This window comes from Phasianus colchicus, chromosome 11 (assembly GCF_987193195.1).
Source record: "Phasianus colchicus chromosome 11, bPhaCol1.hap1.1, whole genome shotgun sequence".
NCBI classification, from domain to species: domain Eukaryota; kingdom Metazoa; phylum Chordata; class Aves; order Galliformes; family Phasianidae; genus Phasianus; species Phasianus colchicus.
In genome coordinates this window covers 13,198,143-13,219,277 of record NC_143446.1, presented here as the reverse complement: position 1 = coordinate 13,219,277, position 21,135 = coordinate 13,198,143, and the positions used below count along the sequence as shown (strand labels likewise).

Below are 21,135 nucleotides of genomic sequence, written 5' to 3'. Positions count from 1 at the left end.
TGAGATTTTTTTTTTCAGTTGTAAAATTTATCTCAACTCATTTGTCATGAAAATTTGCCCCTTAGGACTAGTTTGAACAGTATCCCAGGTGTTTAATGTTGTTCACCTAATGAAGGCACAACTCATGAAAACAACTATTGAACTGTGGTACACTTCATGAATACTGAGGAGACATTCAAATTTAAAATGCATGTAGTAGTAACTGGGTCTATAAACTGCTTCTCCCGAAGCCTTGATGCTCTATGCATATTTCTCCATGTGCACATTTTTCACTTGCATGTTTTTCTATTTTCAAAGTGAGTTTGTATGTCTCCATTTAGCTTCATCAAGCTGGAGAGAGTGCAGTTATAATTAGTTTGGCCATGGAGGGGTTGGCAGATTTTTTGTGAAACACTGTAGTTCATAATATGCCTTACTAGTCATATTTCTGTCCTCTTTTAAATCAGAGGAGATGGATCATAGTGGGATGGAAATAATATAGTAGAAGAGGTAAAGAGCAAAGAAAGGCTTTTACATCCAGGTGCTGTGCAGTAGTTACATGGAGATGAGGTGTGAACGTAGGTGGATTAGGAGAAAATGGCTGAAAAATAGGAAAAAGGAAATTTCAGAAAAGCCTGATGTGGTTGCACCTCTGAGAGGGGAAGGGAACCAAACAGAGGTGTCTGTGCTGTCAGCCCATCGCTGGGACAACAGCTTCTGCACAGATACATTGAAGGGATTCTCTAGCAGAGCCATACGGGCTGGTGCACCTACCCAAAAGACGTCTTGGAGTGGAGCTGCCTTTAAAATGTGATGTCCCCTGTACCGCAGGGGAGCTACAGTTCTGTCAGTCAGAGCCAAAAAAAACTAAAGTCCAGGTTACTGGAATGAAATACATGAAGTTGCCTGCCACCTTGATGACAGACCCCTGTTGTTGTGTTATTTTTTTTTCTTTTACAGCTTTATTTTATTGTGTCTGGCCCACATGGAGGAGTTTTTCTGCTCTCTTCACCATGCTGATGTTGCTTAGCACTGCTAAAAATGTGCATCAGCAATTGCCAGGCACAAATCATTGTTCTCGACAGATTATGCAACTTGATTGGAAAAATCCAACTTTTTTCTAATTTTCTTTCCGGTTGAAATTTAAAACAGAAGTTTGCAACAGAGAAGCATTGGCGATCTCATTTAGTTCTCAGAATGGCTATTATTAGACTCACTTAGAAATTTAGACTGGCCAGAAAATAAGAGCTCTGTTCTGGGAGGGAAAAAAAAAAACAAACACAAAAACAACAGAAGTTGATGTTCTTCTACTTGGTGTTCCTGAAGTGTATGTTGAATTTCTCATTAAAAATCCTTGTGAGCATGTAATCGAGCACAGAGCAGTCAGAGTACTCCAAAAAGGAGAGAGGTGTCTGTGCAGAACTACCACACTCCAAATGAATGCTCTAATCCCCGAACTGCTGCCTGCTCTAAGATTGCTCAGACTCTGGAGTCCTTTTATAATTTATGTATGCGTGTTTTAAACCAGGAATTGTCTTGTAACCCTTACAAATCTTTTATTATATTTTATTTTTTAGAAAAGCAATATTTGCCCATGAATGAACACTGACTAGAGAAGAAAAATAAAAAGGAATGCCAGATAGCTCTACTTTTCAACTTTTGGTATATCCCGAAATAGCTTCAGACCTCATTCTGCTCTGAGATCTGCAGTGCACATCTCTGTTCTGATATGCTGCTCTCTCTGTACATCCTGTATTTTTAGTGGAATCAGTGGGAGGTCAGAGTATGTGGGACTGCAGAATCCTCCATCTTCCTCGCTGATCTGAGACTTGGATTTTTTTTCTGTTTGAAATGGATGTCCTGCTGCAATATTAAAAATCGCTGTAAAAAAAAAAAGAATTCTTGTTGCAGTCTAGTGGTCGGTGTTTTGCATTTGGCTCTCTTTATTGCTGCCTGATTGACAAGTAATGATGAGCTCCTGATTCTAGTTGGGTTTTTTGTGTTTTTTCATTTCTATGTTGAGATCATCATATATGAACGCTGCACGTTGTGCCACCCATGCCGTGATCCCTTTGGCTGAGGCAGATGTTTTTTAATTTATGGGGTCCCAACTATTAAATTGCAGATCCTATGGGCAATCCTAAGAATTTTGTGCCACATATGTTGCAGTGATGGAATGCAAAATGGAGTTAGTTAAGAAATCTTATTTGCAGATCGAATTTCTTAGGTATTATGCTTGAAAGCCAGACACTTAACATCATTTTAATGCAGTTTTTGTGTCTGAATTAATATAATAAATGTCAGTGTTGAATAGAGTAAGGTCACATTTTACTACTTTGACCAAAAGTGTAATCTTCCAAGATTCAGTTTTATTACTGTTATAACAGTCATGCTGGATAAGGTCACCAATATTTCTTTCAGTATGAAGTAATATATGAAAACATGGTTTATACCAACTTTATTCTCTGCAGTGTGGATTTGTGCTGTGAGATGTATTGACAAAGATCTATCTTGGGTATATTTGCATTTAGCTCTGGGGCTGGTGTTGCTGTAATAGTGTGTTGGTTAGCTTATGCTCATTAGGGCCTTAGTCACTGCAAAGAAATGAGCCTTTGAGGTTTGTACTCCTCTACTTCAAAGGAAAAAGGGTATTTTCTTCAGCAGTATAGATATTTAGTCTGAAAGGCGCAGCTATACACTGCACAGCATGATGAAAATGATCTAGCTTTTGCATACGTACACTTTGGTTGAATAACAACAGTCGCCAACAGCGCCAGATTTCAAAGGTAAATACATCAAGCATACATATCAAAATCTGTGTGTGCCCTGTCTGCTTAAACAGTGATATACTGCACCAATCTTTAAAGCTGAAGTAATTGGACACCTACCTGCATATTTACATTGCCTGACATGGTGTTACAACTGCTTTTTTTGTGTGTCTTCCAAACTGCATCTGTAAAAGAAGCAAGAGACACCCTTCATTTCCCATCTGAGCGAGGGACTGTGCTCCAAGGAGACCTTCTCCATTGCTCTCTCTTGAAACTATAGCTCTAGTGATTTTCTTCTGCTGGGATTTTTTCTTGTTTGTAAAGAATTCCTTATGAATTTTTATTATGTGGTGATGAAATGCTACTCGATTTGTTATCTTGTATACCTGATTTCCTTAGAGAAAAGTCACCAGGTTTTTTTTGGAAATTGAGAGTGAAAAAATGCAGGGGTTAAAAGGTTATGCAACACCCAGTGCTCTACTAAATTATGTAAGGCAAAAATATTAAATAATAATCTATTCCTTATTGTATGCAGTCCAGAGAGTATATGGAGCAGGGATGGATGGAATCCGAGGTTCATTCTTCTCTGCTTTTTGTTGTTTTCTTTTAAGCATTCTTTTAGGTAAAAGAATAAAGTTGGTATCTTACTATTGCAGAACTTTTTTGCTGTTTTTTAATGTCAAGGGTTAGCATTTCTGAATTGTAAAACAATGTTACAAAGCTGAAATACCAGCACCGCTTCTGCTTTCAGCAGATTTGTTTGCAAAGCAAACAGAATTAGTGCGCATCTCTTGCCCTCAGTCAGGGTCTCCTTAAGCTATCGGAGGAGATTTGTGTGCCCCATGCCAAAGAAATTTGGCTTCAAATCCTGTTTCATCTGTAGAGGGACTTGGATCCATGCAGACATTTACTTCTTTGGTTAAATATATATAAGGTAGCACGTAGCCATACTTGGTGTTCTGTTTGCATGTGCCAAAGGCAGGATGAGTGATCCAGACACGCTGTCACCTGCATAGCTGCACTGTGGGAGAAGGGTGCTGCCAACACCCCAGCTGTCCAGCTGGCTCATTCACATTAAGCTCTGCTTTGGAAAAACAGCTTGTGAGAGCCTTCTGCTTGAGGAGAATGAATCAAGGTAAAACCATTTTCCTGACATCAGCTCCTGCAATACTTTCCTTGCTGTTATGTGCAGATTTATTCTTCTGCGTTGTGCTTGCAGTTGTGGGAGCGTTTTGTTCTGTGATGTATTCAAAATGTCATTTAATGAACTTAAACTTCACCTTTTGGGACTCATGTTTCTGGAAAATCTTTAAAGCCTGCAAACTGGAAGTAGGTATGGACATGAAGACGTGCAACCCAGAGAGAGTTCTCTGGTTTTGGAAGTTTTTTTGATGTATCTGTGGCAGTTTTGGAAATACCGTCCCTAAAGCGCAATTGTTTTGTGACTACAGGTGTCAAGGTAGAAAAATAATTTTTAAAACAGTATTTTAAGGAGATATTCACTTTTCCAGTAATCAGAGAATCATAGAATGACTCAGGTTTGGAAGGCACCTTAAAGTTCACGGGGCTCCAACCCCATCTGTAGACTTGAGCACCTCCAAGGATGGGCACTCACAGCGATCTCCTGCTTTGTTAAAAGTGAATTACTTTTGTCCTGTAGGTTGTCCTACAGTGCACTTGGGAGATTGTAGATGTTTTGATATCTGAGTTCTGAACAAGGAAGCATGCTTTGTGTTTCAATGCACGTACACGTCTATATATCTATAGCTTACACAAGTTTAAAGGAAATCAATTAGCAATTGACTATTGCAGAGCAATGGTGATAGCATCTAGAAGAGTGGAGAGCTTTGTAGTCTGAGGAATTCTTCTGCCTTCTCCAGTACTTGTTGAGGTCAAAATGAGTGGGAGAGGAGGAGGGTCCTATTTATAGGGTTTCATTGTTTTGGGATTAAAAATGCATTTTGTGTAATTAAGAGGAACAGAGAGGTAATTGAATGTTTCCATGTCTAAGACCTGAAAAAGGCAGAGCTGCTGACAAGGCATCCTTTGGGTGGGCCCCATGGCTTCAAGTTCTGCTCCTGTTTTGACCTTCAACGGTGCTGGAAACTCAGCCATGCGGCGTGGGGAGCAAGGCCTGGCTGCTGGGGCAGTTCCAGGTGGTGCTTCTCTACCTGGGCCTTGCTGACTGGAAGGTTCCAGTGAAAAAGACCAAGAGGCCCAAAGGCAAACACACTCTTGAACAACCTGAAAGAAGGTTTAAAACATGTAAAACTATACAAATTTGACCATCCTTTTTCTGCAGCAGAGCGTGCTGCTTATTTTATTCAAACGTTGGCTCTGCGTTCCTTTCATTGGAAAACATTAAATTATTCTAAGTAATATGTAAGTGTTTCATGCATTTTGTAATACTTTAGGTCATGAAGGTTGCCAGAAAGGCTGGTGTTTTACTTTCAAATTTAGGCCTCTGGATGTCTTAGCAGCTGCCATGGGAGGTTTAGGTGTCAAAGTTGTGCTACACGTGCAGTGTCAGCTCTCTTCCTCTGAGCGTAGGCTGGAGCTCCATCTTCCATCCTTTTAATTGGTATTAAAGGAGACAGCAGCAGTCTCACAGCTGGCATCTCATTTCATCAAAGCAGTGATAAACTTTATATTCAGAAACTTCTCTCACTTCAAAATCCTCTAGGTTTGGTGACAAATGTTGGGATATATTTGCATACAAATCACTTTCTTCCAGGAAAAGTCTGGGGTTTTTTTTTATTTTTTTTATGCTTTCTAAACATAGTTTGTCTGAAAGTTTTATGAGCCAGTTCTTTGTTTTCATACTCAGTCTGATGAGCTTCTTCTGGAAGAGAAGAGATTGAAACAACATTAAATTGCCTTTTGGTTCCTCTTCTGAGAACATCCTGAGTGTGTTTTGCTACAGAATAATTCCAATTCCCTCTTACAGTTTTTTGGCTTCTTTTCTCTTTCAGTAATTTTGCTTATCCTGCACTTATGAGTAAGTTGTACAAACATAATTGGGTCTGGCATCATGACTGCAAGGCTTTTGTTTTGAATCATTCGCTATTGGTTTAAGATTTTTTAAAATTTGTTTCAAAATGTTAGGTTTTTTACTCAATAACTTTCCATACTAATCAAATGTCTTAAGAAAGGGAAAGTAAAATAGAAATTTTATTTTATCTTTTTTTTTTTTTTTTTTAATGGGAAATCTGGCTTAAAAGAGTTTAATATTCTCTGACTGAAAATCCTTCAGATAGGCACACTTTTATCTCTTGATGGCTAGTTGTGGAAACATCTCAGCCTGATCTATTGTATTCTTGGACACCATTTTATCTCCTCTGCAATTGACTTTGTCTGTAGTGGAACCAACGTTCTTTTTATCACCCGTGGTCTGATCTTCAAGCTTTCACCTTCAAAAGCACAAGCATCCTTTGGCTGGCTGGTAGCTCAAAATGATTTATAACTAAGGAGAACTTTGAAGTTTCTATAAACAACCAAAAAGCAGGGGGGGTTTTGCTTTTTTTTTTTTTTTTCCCCCTGCCTTTCTTAGTTATACTGCTGTTAGTTTGCTGCTTCCACTTATGCATCTCTTGTGCCTTCCACTCTGTATCAGTGATATGCAGCCTGGAATGATTCTGCCACCAGTTTCTGACTGGCCTGATGAGAAGCCTAAGACAATCACACAAAGCTGAGAGAAAATGATTTGCAAGTGTTTTTCATACCAGTGGCAAGTACTGGCAAAGGATTGCAAGTGAATTGGAGGCAGGCAAATTCAAGAGAATGCTGCAGAGATGGCGTGTTTCATTTCCAGAGCAACCTGCATGTGCCTGGCTTTTATAAGATCATTTTGTAGCAGTATCTGCAGCCATCCCTGCCATGTGGCAAGGTCACTGGGTGATTCACATCCAGCAGCTTAACAAGAGGAAGCTGAACAAATGACACAGGAGATGCTTTCATGTGGAGGAGTACCAAATGTTCCTGCTCTTTAAGCCCCTAGATATGGGATAGCTACTTTGTGACCTTTGGAAAGAGAAAGACATCCACTTTTCTCAGCAAGACCCCTTTGATGGTGATCATAAACCCCCATGAAACTCTGTGTGCTTCTAATTTAAGAAAGAAACACTTAGATTATAAAATGTATTTGCTGAAACAAAGTCCATGATACCAAATTCAACACTGTTTTTCTCCATCGCACCCAGGATCAGGTTGGAGCACTGTCATCTTCCTTTGTTGTTTTTTCTTTTTCTTTTTTTTTTCTTTTTTTTTTTTTTTGAACATTGATAAGATGTCAGATTTAAACTGTGTTTTCTTCACTTCAAGGAACTGTCTGCTAGGAACATATGCTTCTAACATATTGTTATGATCAACTTGTATTATGGTAACATGGAGAGGTCCAAAGCATAGATCAGAGCCCAGATCTTGGTGGGTATGTAGACTTGCAGTTGATACATTTGCACGCCTTGTTGTTGGTGAGATTTCTGGGCCTGTGATCCCACATTGTTTCCAACACTAGCAGAGGAAATACTCATTAAAGAGGATGAGGTGAGATATAGAGGTATAAGGGCCATAGATCAGGGACTTGCATTGAAGGACCTTGGCATAAAGCACCTGGTAACATTGAACCCTGTCCTTGCAGACTCATGGAGAGCTTTGTTCAGAGTGGGGGATCACAGAGTTTCCATTTGAGCCTACACAAGTGGGGCTGGATAGATTGGAGAGGAGCAGGGATTGGGAGGGAGGAGAGCAGGCTCTGGTCTCTTTACTGTGTAGAGACCCCCAGGGAGAGACACAGGACATCTTACCTCTGCAAGCAGCTTTTCATATCCCTTTTTCAGTTGATTTTGCATTGATCTCACTGCTACAAGACATACAGGATTTCCCCTTGTAAGTATTGTGACACTCAGCCTTGCAGGAATTTTTGTCATGCTGCATCTGATGGGGTTCAGTGCTTGTGTGAGAAGGCAGGTAGGAGGGAGGACATGTCCTCTCCCCCTCTCTTCTTTGAGCTAAGCATGCTCTGGTTCTGGATTTGCAAATCATTATAATGACAGACCGTGACAATAAAAAGAGCCATGAAAATAGATCATGCAAAGAAGGCCTGGATTAAGGAATCCCCTGGTACTCTGGGACATGATAAAACCCCACTAAGTCAATAATCTGTGCATTAAGAACTGCTCTGGTTATGTAAAGGAACTAAAACAGTCTGTTTTTCTGAGTGAGCCAGAAGAATTGGTAGCTTTGCTGTGTAATGATGTGATAAAGAGGGCTTGCTCTTTGGTAGCCCTCACAGTCTAACTTGATTTACAGATCAGATCTCTGTTGATGACAGTAGAAAGACTGTAATGGTGCCAACGACCGTGTCTGAGAGAGTCTCAGTTGTGTCTTTATTCCAAGTCCACAGAAAGGAAATAATAAAAACAGATAATCACATTAAAGTAATGGTTTCAGATGACACTCACACAAAATAAGGTTATTCAGAGTTAAACTGCTACTTTGTCTTCCTGATTCTCATGTGCTTGAATATTGCAGGAGTCCTGAATGAGGGTATGAATTTATGTACCGTGCATGCTGAAATGCTTAGCTATGATGCTCTGAGCTGGGAACAATGAGCATTAACAAGAAAAGCATCTACTGAGGCTATCATGACGCAGGGTTCTGTTGTCCTTATCAAAGAGGGTTTATTATGTGAGTGAAAACCAAGGGGGAAAACTCCTATCTGGTTCCCTCCTCTCTTGTAGCATTCATCATCTCGGGTGCTTTACCATCTCTGCTTGAGTTTTATGTTGTATTTAAAAGGAGTGTTTTGCACACTCTACATCTGTTTTACATTTTCTCAGCTTTAAAGTATGACATCCAAAACTGACTCTTCTGGCAGGTGAGGGAAATTGTGTCTTTGGGAGCATTTTGCTCTTACAAATGCACTTTTTGTGAACATTCTTGTAGATATCAAGCTTTTTGTGTTCATATCAAGTAGATATGAAATAAATTGTCAAAATTAAGCAGCTAAGGGTTTGTGCCTTAAAATAATTTCTTTCAGTGATGGACTTCCTCTGAATCTCAAGTCTTTGATACTTGGGTCTTTGATATTTTCACCCCACCTTTCCCTTTACTACAGCAGAGTGAAAGCTGATTCCCTACTTTGCATCACTAGCTGTTGTAACCCTCACATATATAAACTGCAGAAGAGGCTATTGTCATAATGCTCTTTATTTTGAAATATCTCCACCAGACCCTAATTTAATTTTCCTTATTTACCATTTCTATGTTTCCCAACTGTTAACATATCTAAGGGTGACCTTCTGTCTCCTGAAAGTATGGGGGAGTGTGTACATGCTCCTGCGCTTCACTGGTGAATAATGTGAAACTCCTTGGGATGACAATAACACTATTTTCCGTAGGTTCTTCTAAACAACAAAGCAGTAGTAACCTTCGCAAAACAATAATAGACCCTTCCACTTGCAGAGTTGTTTCTCTGTTATGCCCATTTCAACTGCATGATAGCCTGTGTGAAAAAGATATTCATCTAGGTTCCTTATTGTGGACTAAGTAATTTTTAGCATTCAAAGGAACTGATTGAAGGGCACTGGCAGAGTTGTATTTAGGTGCAGTAGCAAAGATGAACACACAATCTTGCAAAGACAATGGATTGCCTTTCTGACTTGCAAGTGCGCTAAACAACTCTTTCATAAAGCTGATAGAAAGGTCTCTTGTTTTTTCAGAATGTTTCTGCAGGTGCTGATGTTCTGAATGCTAAGACGTTCTTGCAAAAGACATAGAAAACTTTGTTTCTTTGTTTGAAGTTTGTTTCTCTCCTTTGTATTTTAAGCTTATTCTGATCTCCTGGAATTATCTGAAACAGCATAGCCCATCCTATTGCTCTATAGCAATATCAAAAACATTGCCTGTAAGAGAGCCATGAGAGCTTTCAGTTTAGGAAGACAAACAATTCTCCATGGACTTTAATTCGAGCTGTTTTGTGAACTCCTCAACAGAACTAGGTAGAAAACCACTTCTGAGAAATTAATGGGAATCAGTTGTCTTATTCTTTCAAAAACTTTGAAAATCCCAGCATACATCACAATATTCTTTGAGGAATACATTTACTGTAAGATAGTCTGAATTATCCAAATTCAGTTTTCCAAAACTCCCTGTTATTCATGTTCCTCATTATCTATCAATTACATTCAAAATTACCTTCATTATTTGAATCCTTGATTATCCAAGCCTATTCTTTGTCCCCAGTGGTACTCCAGTAATTGATCTTGTACTGCATTCCTCCAGCTGATGCTTCACTGGCTATGAAATGAAGGTACTGTTGGTCTGGCATGTGCTACCAGAAGCATGTTTTTCTGCATGCTATTCAGCATAGACTTAGTGCAACATTGCAAAGAGTATGTGTAAGTGGTGCCACTGGAACAGGTTGCCCAAGGATGTTGTGGATGCCCCATTTCCTGGAGGCATTCAAGGCCATGCTGGATGTGTCTCTGGGCAGCCTGGTCTAGTGGTTGGCAACTCTGCACATAGCACTGGGGTTGAAACTAGATGATCATTATGGTCTTTTTCAACCCAGGCCATTCTATGATTCCGTGGCTGTTTTTCCAGTTGTCTTGTACATTTATAGATGATAGGCATGCATGGATAGCTCTGTCTAATATGAGTGCTTTTGTCATTTATTTAGAAGCAGGGTATATCAGCTAAGAGCAAGATAGACATAGTGATTATCTGTTATGAGTTGTACAATAGTGTGTCATTACAGGAGAGTTTCAGCAGTTGCAGTTGCTGATGAAGTGGTTTCATACTGGGCTTCTGCTTTCCCAGTGTGGCCACTGGTTATCGCTTTTGGACCTTCAAAGATCAGGTGCTTAATGTGATTCTAGAATGTGGTTATGTTTCCCCATACTACAAATTTAGTTCTGCAATAAATTGGCACCAAATGAAACTTGGATCAGATGCATGTTTCTGAGCCACAACCTCCTGTTGCTGTTCTTGCTGTGGTTCCACTTCAGCACCCGCTATTGCCCGAGGCTGCCCTTGGGGTCAGTCACTAGCGGAAAGGGAGGAATCCTACAGTAAGATACCACTCACTATGAAGAACTGAGCTCTTTGTGACCTACTTGACATACCCTAAAGGCATGTAAAGGGAAATCAAATACCTGAAAGGCTTGTTTAAAATGAAAAGTTAACACTTCAGAATCTCACATTTCGCTGCTGCAGCCCTCTGTCTCATGGAGTCACTCTGCTTTGAGTAGCAGTCCTTTGTACTTTGTGTGCTATCTGACATCTGCATTTAAATAAGATATACTGACTTATACTGCAGAAAGTAAAATAATACTTACTGTTAATTTCTTGCAACTAGCACTCCTTCTATTGACGTGAATTATTGTAACTATCTGCAGTAGGGTGAAAAGATCAGGCAGAGTAAAAACAAAAACAAAACCCCAAACCTACATAAAGCTGCAGTGTGGTCTTAAAACAGTTCTCTTATCATGGTGCACAGAGCTCTGTGTCAGAGATTTACACTGATTACTTTTTGTTCCACTGCAACCACTAATTCTCTGTTTTACTGCTTCAATCTGGCCTTCTGTATTAATGTAAATGTGTACTGAGCTGCCTTATCAAAATCAGTTGTGTTTAGATAATTTGTCTTATCTTAATGACTTTTTCTTATTAATGCGGTGAAGTGGCATAGCAGATCAGAAAAATGTGTGTTGTTTTAATAGTCTGAAACAATTTTATAATTTCTTATTGTAATTTGATTTCATTTTTATTTGGCCTTATTCATCTTTGTTGTTTATAGATATGTTTTCTCCCAAACTGACAACTTCTGTGATGTACCATTACCAGAGCATCCTTCTAAAATATATTTAAATCCAGTTCTGTGTATAAAGCCTGCTGAAGTGTTCCTTCACCTTTTCCTGTTATGAAGTGCTCACTTTTAATCCACATAGCCTTTACAGATTCCCTTCTAGAAGTGAGTCACACTGTCTTGCTGAATAAGAACTATCCTGCATCAGTTCTTGCATTACTTGTGCACATTCAGTGGGTTAAGTGGGGCTGAAGTGATGCATTGAGCTATTGTCCTAATGCAGGAGAATGTGTATTTGGTTCATTTTTTAAAGACTTTTTTCATGCTACTTTGATACAGCTTTTGTATGTATGTAATTGTGTACATAAATGTGCTTTTCCACTTGTCTTTTCTTCCTTCATCCCTCTTCCTACGTGTAGTGTCTGTGAAACCATTATTGTTTTCTTTGCAGAGGAATTGCTCCTGTAGCTTTCAAAATGTGCAAAATTGTTCAAGGACAGGGCAGAATAAGACAAATGACTAGCGGTTGTGTTCCAGCTATATTAATTTTATTAGTCATGCACTCTCCTGGTATTTTTATTTTTTTTTTCCTGAGCTGTGGGACTGGTTTCTGTTAGCAATTAGAGTTTTTGAACAAAGAAAACTTGTGCTAAGATGCAGTGATGAATTCAATACCCCTGCCTACAGTCCCCTGTCGAATGTTGGGGACAACGTTGTGGTGAGTTTTAATACTCAAAGCTTCGTCTGAATGATTCTCTGTGCTTGGGGCACTTGATGCAAATTCATGTAAAAGAGCATAAGAAAAGAATAATCCCTCTCCCAGCTCCCCACAGCCCATTATTTCAACATTCCCATCAGCTTGCTTATGGATGTGCAGAAGGGTTATTTTATACAGATGCATGAGATGGTTATAAATAATCATTTGCTGCAGTCTTTTCCAGCTGGGTCTTCTCGCCCCTGAGCTCCCAGCAGCCACTTGCAGGTCCCGTCTCCCCACCCTGGGGAGGTCTGGGCTGGCTGCTGAGCAGTCCCATGCTCAAAGGGCACAATTCCTGCTCCTCTCTCAAATGCTTTCTCCTCTTAGAAAGATATGGTATCCTTGGTGCTGCAGTCTGTATTGCAAACTGATTAGTCAAAGCCAAAATATTAATGATAAAATCATTTTTCATGAGTTTTCCAAACATAAATTATTAATGAAAAATTATAAGAGTTTTAAGATGATTTGAAATGTTTTAAGTTTTCAAAACATTTGAGTTAACTTGAATATTTTTCCTACTTTTCATCTTTAAAATATCTGAGAGTTTTTGATATTTTTGAGTCTTCTGCTGTTATTAGAGGGAAAACTTTTATTTTTTGAAACCTTTTTAAGGTTTCCAGTACAACAATAGTATTTTTATCTCAGTACCATCTGTGAATTCCTGACCACGTTGAAAATCATCTTCCTAACTTAAAATCCTTTGTAGCAAATGGTTTAGAAAGCTAACAGCCTTGGCCATACCCAGTATATTCATAAAGAAGCAGCTACGCTTTCAGTTTTAGCCATTCTACCTTTTTCTCCGTGTATTTTGTTCTTCTAAATCCTTGTGTTAGGAAAACTTGTCAGTTTTTAGTGTTTTTAACCATCTCCTCAAAATAAAGAAGAAAGAAACCGACTTTACTCCCATTATTAGAATGTCTGTACTTGCAGTTCATTTTTTTTTTTTTTCCTTTATGAAGTTTTGAATTGTTCTGTTTGAAAATTGAAGTCAGAAAACAGAAGTCTAAATTGAAAGTACGTTTTCTATGTAGTGAAATAGAGACAACCAGGAAAAAGCTGTGTTTAGTTCTAAAGCTTCTCACATAAAAGAAGTTTTAGTCTCCTATGTTTTCCTTTTTGGTGTTTTGTTGTTTTTGTTGTTTCTTTGTTTGTTGTTTTGTTTGTTTTTATTGTTCTTTTTTGTTGTTGTTGTTTTTACCCATAAGGTCAAAGACCTCTTTCCCAAAGATTCAGAACTACAGAATGTATATAACTGCATAGTTGTGTGTGAAAATTTATCAGAGGGTCTTTATGGGGCTTACCAGAATCCCACTAAAGGGAGTATAGAGTCTGGATTAGACCTTAGATACAGAATTGCAGTAATTTGGAATTCAAAGTTGTTGTTCAGATAGAGCCAATGGAAATGATTATTGTGCCTTTGAGTTTTGGTCTCCAATCTGTCTACTAGGAAAAGGAAAAGTGCCTTTAAATGGTTGGCCATGTGTTTTACATTTCTTCTAGAATCTGAAGCCTTCTCTGTGTGATCAACTTAGTCATTGTTTGTGGTTAGCAAATGATTGCTTTTCATTAGAGACCCATTGTCTCCTATGCAAATGTATCCATAAATGCATAGAAGTGGATGGAGAAATTGTGCTTGGCAAAACTGAGCATAGCTCTGGCTGTGTCCAGCCAGGTACCATTGCAGTAAATCCTTGTGAATGCCAGTCTCCAAGGGCTCCAGTTACTGTGGTCTAAGAAGTCAATGAAATAGTGAAAAAGATTTACAGAAATGTGTGCAACCTTGACATTGAGTGCTGAGAGCTGACATGTTTCAGCATCCTGGCTCTGCTGGTGTGTAGAGACTTGTCGAACTGTGCTTTCTTGGCCTTGAGTCTGAGCTTTTCCAAACAGGTTACCATCTTAATTATACAAACACTGGGAGAAAGGCAAAGGCTGTTAATTTGAATTATGGAGGAGGTTTTCAGGCTTTATTTCATTAAGCAGTCTCCTCAAGGTTATGTGGGGAGTGGGCTGCTGTGCCTGGTATGTAAGGACAAGCTGTTTTGTTGAGGTTGCAGGTCATCCTTGGATTTCAGCTCAATTTGAGGTTAGTGGTTTGAGGGCAGTGGGTCTGACCCACTGTTGTTTTACTGCTACTTCATGATTCCACACTTCCACTAATACAGCTGGAGCTTTAGCCCTGTCTATTGCCAGTTTATGGAGAATACTGGCATTCCTAATTGTTTAATAAATCATTAATGAAGCTTTTAGTGTGCGAGAGGGTGTGCATATTGATTTGTGTATGCATATTTAGGTATTGGGACAAGAAAGTAAGGCTGCTGAGAGACTCCTGAGAGGTCTAGAGAGAGGAACATACACAAATTATAATGAGGTATAAAGGTTTTCCATTCCTTAGGATGGAGAAGTTGACATATTAAATCGCACACTCTAATGATGTGGACTGACTCAGAGAATTTGAAGGAAATAACAGCTGTGCACATCAAAGCTTAGAAATAGAAACTTCATCAGTCAGTAGCAGTTCAGAGTGAATGGAGAAATCATGAAATTATTAATTATGGTTTTTAGAGAAAGGAAACATAAAGTCCCAACTCTCCAAAGGCAGAATGCTGCCTTCAGTGTCTGCCAGGAATCAGCCCCTCATCCTGCTGGGCTGCTCTGTAGAGATGGAGGCTGTTGCCCAACCGTAGGCACCTGCTGCCATTTTCAATGCCCTAAGCCCCGTCCCCCTGGCTGGCAGATGCAACACAGGGCATAGGGAAGGCTCCTGTCGTTCTGCAGCAGCAGCTGGATGTCCTGAGGCATCTCGGATGGCAGCTGCTGCTGCTGCTGGAGGAGTGATCACTCGTACACGGAGGTACGGATTCGCTCTCACTCGCATCATGAACACACAGTCACCTGAAGCATCTCGGTAGTTCACAGCAGTGTTTGCAGAGGGTAATTGCAGAAAGCAATGAACAGTTTATCTGATTTGAAATTTAGGAGAATTTTTGAGATGAATAGAAGGCTTATTTAGATTAAAATCTGACCATGATACAATGTTATAAACTCTCCCTGTGCTGGAAACTGTAGTTAAAATCTATGACTCAAAGTTGCAGTGAATGGTTGTTTTCCTAATGACCTCAAATCCATGAAATGATTCTAACATTTGCCTTTTTATATATTCATAGTTAAATATAACTTGAATGTTGTCCTAATTACATTCTCATGTTAATTTAGCTCTGATTCAGAATTTCTATCATTATTCTTTGTAGAATTATTTTGAAATGATGGAAAGTTCAGTAACGATGCTCCAGTGTGTGATTGTGCCTTTGAATTATTTATCACATTCAAAGACAGAAATATGGTTAAATCTAGTTTGAGTTGTAAATGAGCCTTGGTAATGTAAGGAGGAAGTGAAACTCCTCTTTGCAGAAGGACGTGGTTTATGGGAGCATCATTTGATAATGCGGGAGCATCACAGCCCCACATCAGCAGAGAGCCTCATAAGAAAACATCCGTCGCACCAACTGGCAAATGCTATCTGGGCAGATAAGGCAGATAAAGAGTGGAGGAGGAGAGAGAGATACATAGACAACTTGCACAAATGACAGAACAGATTAGTGATGGAATTAAGAAGAGAAAACAGATGTCTTGCCTTGGTCAGCAACAGAATTCACATGGCTTGTGCTCTCTTTACTGCATGCTTTGGGAGTGAGCTCTCACAAGGGTGTTTAGCCCTTGGTTTTTGCAATGCATCACAGTGACAAGTAGCCCAGTGTTAATATATGGCTGTAGAAACTATGATTAATGCAAAAAATTCATACCTGTGGCCCTGAGCCAGGTAGAGAACAAACAATTGCTGGTGAGGCGTGAGCAGGTCTCTGAGAGGGAGTGAGGAATTCTGGAGGAGGAAAGGAAATTGTCTTAATGTAAGCAGCAGTTTTGCTAGAGGTAAGTGAGGGGAAATTCTTCATTTATAAATGGTTCGTTGACCCATGATAATAAAGCAGTGCTGCAGAAGAAGGATAATTATCTACTTAAGTATCAGATGCCCTAAGGGTAAAAGCTTCCCTTCTCTCCTTTTGAAAAATGAACTCAGATTAAACGAATGTCCTTTTTCCTGTTTTACTGTTGACATGGATTTCCTTTTTATGAGTAGAATTAATTAGTTTTTCTATTCCTTTATTCCTGGTATGGAAATCAGGTCTGCCAAGCAAGTTTCCAGCTCTTCCCTTGGGCCCTGAGTTCAGCCAATAGCATCCTTTGTGAAGATGCTTTGTACAGTGAGCTGGGAAGGCACAAATAAATTACAGGAGCTCTATTATGCCCAGCAGCTCACCAGGAGAAACAACCTCCTAAAACAAAAAAATCCACAAAATGAGACTTCTTTCCCCAGTCAAGATTGGTTCATTACTAAGTACGTTTGCTAAATATGTATTTCTCCTTCCTTAAAGTATTTTAATATCATGAGTTATAAAAAGAGGAAATGAGTAGTGGTGGCATAGCTGCTGTTGTACTGAGTGAGGAAGGGCCAAGTTCTCAAAGCAGATTAATGTCCACAGCTGAGGCCAGGCTTCTCCTGTTGAGAGCAGAGAGAGCTGCTAGCTGTGGTGCTTGCTGCAAAAATCTGCTCCCAGTTAAGCAAATATCTCTTACAAGATTGTCTGTCCTCATCTGGACTCTAAAAAATTATCAAAACCTGTCCCTACTTCTTTGCAATTTGCAACGAGAAAATGTCTGCTTTCCCCCTCCAGTCAGAATTTTAATTGAGATTCCAGTGATAAGCTTGATGAATGCAAACATATTTCTCCATTTGTGGAAATAAAACATCGTTTGCATGTGTTAGTCATTCTTTGTTTCAAATGTCTCCTGAGGTTCTTGAGGCATCTTAAGTCATGTCAATGTAACCTCTGTGTGAACCTGTTACAACTACAGAGCATCTCCTAGTTGCGTTTCTTGGAACATGGTGAACGTTCCTGAATACCTGCAGGCTTTAAGATGCAGTAAAAATAAATATTACTGTAATACAATGGCACGGAGCTTAATTTTCTTCAAATAGTCCTTTGAGCACTCGTTTTAATACTGAAAAAACAAGAAGTTGTTAATTTTCCTTGCCTTTGGTCAGGAGAGTTCAATTGCCATTAAAGGTGATTGTAAGAACACAATACAAACACAAACTGTAAATCAGAAAAAAATTCCTGTCTGCAGGGAACAGAAATTAGAAGCAAGTCCCAAGTGCTTTCTTGTCTGATTTACACAACTGAAGCTCTGTGAAGAATTCTGGACACTATTAATAATGTTACAAAACTGACTTTCAAGTGAGGAACCGTAGCAATTATTACTTTCTGTGAACGCAGCAGGGCAGGTGGCTGTGAATAGCGTCTGTGTGCTTTCTGTTGTTTACTTTATAGTTTCATTTCACTGAATCACGAAGCACTTTTTAATAACTTACCAAGGTAGGATGAAATCAAAGTACCTGCAGTGTTGTGAACATAGCGCCTAACAGGGAAAAGTCTGAAATATCTTACTGTGTTTCTAACATCATATAGTAGTTATGACAGGTGAGCATTTATAGAATCATGGAGTCATTAAGGTTGGAAAAGACCATGAAGGCCCTTAAACCAAACCCAACCCCATCATGCCCACTGACCACATCCCTCAGAGCCACATCTCCACAGTTCTTGAGCAGCTCTGGCATTGATGACTCCACCACTCCCTGGGCAATATATGCCACTGCCTCCCCACTCTTCCTGAGAAGAAATTTTTCCTAGATTCCTTGCTATTATCAGCGTAGTGTTGGTTCTTCACATTTAGATACGTAAAATTTAGAGGTGTTAGATCAAGATTTTTAAATATGCATATTGTGAATGTGGAAGAGCACTGTAAAACTGCTGTCTCAGGTCACAAACCCAAACCCACCTTAAAATCCTTTGGATTTCACCCATTTTTAAATACAAAAACAAATGTATCTTACGTACAAAGATGCTGAATTCCAACAATTCTTTGGCTCAAAATTGTAAGTTTGAGCTTGTGAAAATTTTGCTTTCCTTTAGGTGTGTTAATAGTGGCATATAAACCTTGTTTCAGTCATCTGCGGGGCTTGAGGAAACTTCTGAACCAAGCATCATATGATTGAATGTATTTAGCCACGTGTTTTAATTGCTGTAACCCTCAGAGCAGGAGGAGTTTGTGTAATTCAGAGGTTAACAGAAACATGTTACAAACTGGGGGGGGAGATACTTATCCTGCTGGGCCACTCAGATATGTGTTTGTGCCTTGACAATCCCACCTTCAGATGTTCTCGTTTGCCCTCTGCGGCCGGTGGAGCGTTTCCGTGACCTGTGCCCTGAGGAGGTGGCTGATTTATTTCATACAGCTCAACGGGTTGGCAGTGCAGTGGAGAAACACTTCTGTGCCACCTCACTCACCATCGCAATTCAGGTTTGTGAACCAAACTTCTTCCCTAAGCCCATGACAAAAGTTCAAAAAGTTCAAAACTTTAGGGGGCAATACATGCACAATAATAATTAAAGGGAGTGGGTGGAGGGGAAGCATGGTAATGTTAGAGGATTGATCTTCTACAGAAGGTGACCCACTGCTTGGGATGGAAAAAGGGAATTCCTGCTCTCCTGCTTGCCCCTGTTCATATGCAGGTATATAGAAGTGGCCATCTAAATATGTTATCAATTCAGACCTTTCAGATTTGTGTTGGGTTTGTACTCCAAAAAAGAGCTCTATTTAAAACATTCCAGGGACTAAGCCTGTTTTATTAGAATAAGATTTTAAGAAAGCATGCTTTGACTAAATTCTCACACATCTGATTTTATATTCACGAGGATCAGAAACCTATTGCTAGCTATTCAAAAATACAATCTGAAAGCATGAAAATTAACAACTGTGGTTTTTGTGGTCCAAGATGCAGCTTCTCAATTTGCTGTGGCCTGATGTGGAAAGGCACTAGTCTGAAAACTTTGGGTGGAAGGGTCCCCTGGAGAATATGCTAAATTACCATATAGTGAAATTGGATGTAAATGATTAATGAGTGATATTTCTGAATCCCTGTGTGATCCTTGTTAGTTCCTCTAACCTGAGACTTCTCCCTTTGCTTACAGGATGGCCCTGAAGCTGGACAAACGGTGAAGGTGAGTGCTTATTATGCAGAATACAAATTAACAGACAATTATAAGAACTAATAAAAAATCAAAGCTAGTCATCTGCAGACCATTGCAGTACCATTATGTTATCTTGAGATCAAAAGATCCCAAGTGTGCAATGGCTGTAAATGCTTTTTATTGAAACTACACAGGAAGATGTTTACAGGTTTTCTTTTCTAGACTAAATTTTTCAGTGATGAAAATATCTTTTCCAAACTGCTGGGTGTATTTATATGAGGAAAGCCATAGAAAGTGGCATCTTTTTAAGTTTTTTCTTTGTTTTATAGAGGAAAATATTGCCCTTCCGTTCATCATCTCTTTGTTTGTCTTCTTATTGCCTAATGAATTGTAGCTAATTATAGGAACAGTTAAACTCAACCATGTTATGAAAATATACTTTTTGTCTGTGCTCTCTCTCTAAATATTCATATCACATTCTTGTTACAGAAGTTCAAATGTAATGGAGCCAGTGAAGCTTAAAAACAGATTTTAAGTGTACTTCTGAAAAAAAGGTGGGGGATGGAGGGGAAAAGGATTTATGACTATACTCTCTACTTGAGTAATAACATAGATAACATCCAAGATGGCTCTCCAGCCATGTTTCACTGCCTCATAATACAAATGCATGTGTAGTTAGATTGTATGCCTAAACATCAGATAAAGGCTATTTTTTACATTTGGAATCAAAGGAAAGTCAAATATGGCTATGGTTTAGTACTTTGTAAAATCAGATTAGATGGCTCCAAGAAGCTGTTTGGGTTGATTAAGATAACTCTAACAACCAAATAGCATATAGAAACATTTTACTTCTTTTCAATTTGCTGCATTGGCCTTATTTTTCCTGTGCCTTTTTGTTGTCTGCTTTGAATATTTAGCAGGGAGATGATAGGGAGAAAAAAAGAAGAAATTAGAAAATCCCCAAGCTTTGGGAAGCTGAGCAGTGATAAAGGAGTGTAATAGAATTTACTGCAGTACTGCAATAAAATAGATTCTTCAGGTCATGGCTTAGAGTATATTGGGTGGGTTTCACTGGGAATGCTTTTTGATGGGTGAAAATGTCATGGTTTAAATACTTCCCTGAGTAAGTTTCATTATTAACCACCAACGTGTTTTAGCAAATGGATCACAGGATTTCTTTTACTATCTTGGACAAATATTTTTTCCTGCATAAAAAAGAGTTTATGGAGATGAGTATATTAAAATGTGAGAAAATTTGCTGAATGAACAAAACCAGATGCAAAAATCCCCATCTTGTGTGACTGTGAACAATAACAGATGTTTCTGTAAGTCTTAGAAGGGGAAGAAATTCTGTATAATTCTGTATTCATGTTGGAGACAAAGAGCATTAATCTATCCAGTACCCTGCAAATGGCACCCACCCTTAGCCCTTCCATCTCACACTTTTAATGAGCAGTGAGATGAAAATGACCCACTCTTACAGCTGTGTACCCCAGACTCCATAATAAAGTCTGTGTGCTCCTAAACCGGAGGTTAACAGTTTGCTTTTCTCTACTTTTCTGCATCATTGGGCAACACTGTAATTTATCATCATCACTTTAGGATGTTTATCATCTGAAACTGCCAACAACTATTTTCTTCAGAAACTTAGAGCTTTCAAAACTGGAATTGGGAAGAAATTACTATGATCAAGATCTTCTACAAAGTGAACAATAGGGAGGGTACATAAATAGC

General features: G+C 39.1%; 1 protein-coding gene across 13 annotated transcripts in view; it reads left to right on the top strand.

Annotated features, from left to right (window-relative positions):
• FHIT (fragile histidine triad diadenosine triphosphatase) overlaps positions 1 to 21,135 on the top strand; it is a 511,778-nt gene that overhangs the window by 362,220 nt on the left and 128,423 nt on the right. For all 13 annotated transcript variants that reach the window (XM_090148332.1, XM_090148329.1, XM_090148337.1 and 10 more), the window contains 2 exons: positions 18,585 to 18,730; positions 19,402 to 19,431. In XM_090148332.1, the coding sequence (XP_090004458.1) occupies positions 18,585 to 18,730; positions 19,402 to 19,431 (176 nt within the window). The remainder of the gene's footprint in view (positions 1 to 18,584; positions 18,731 to 19,401; positions 19,432 to 21,135) is intronic.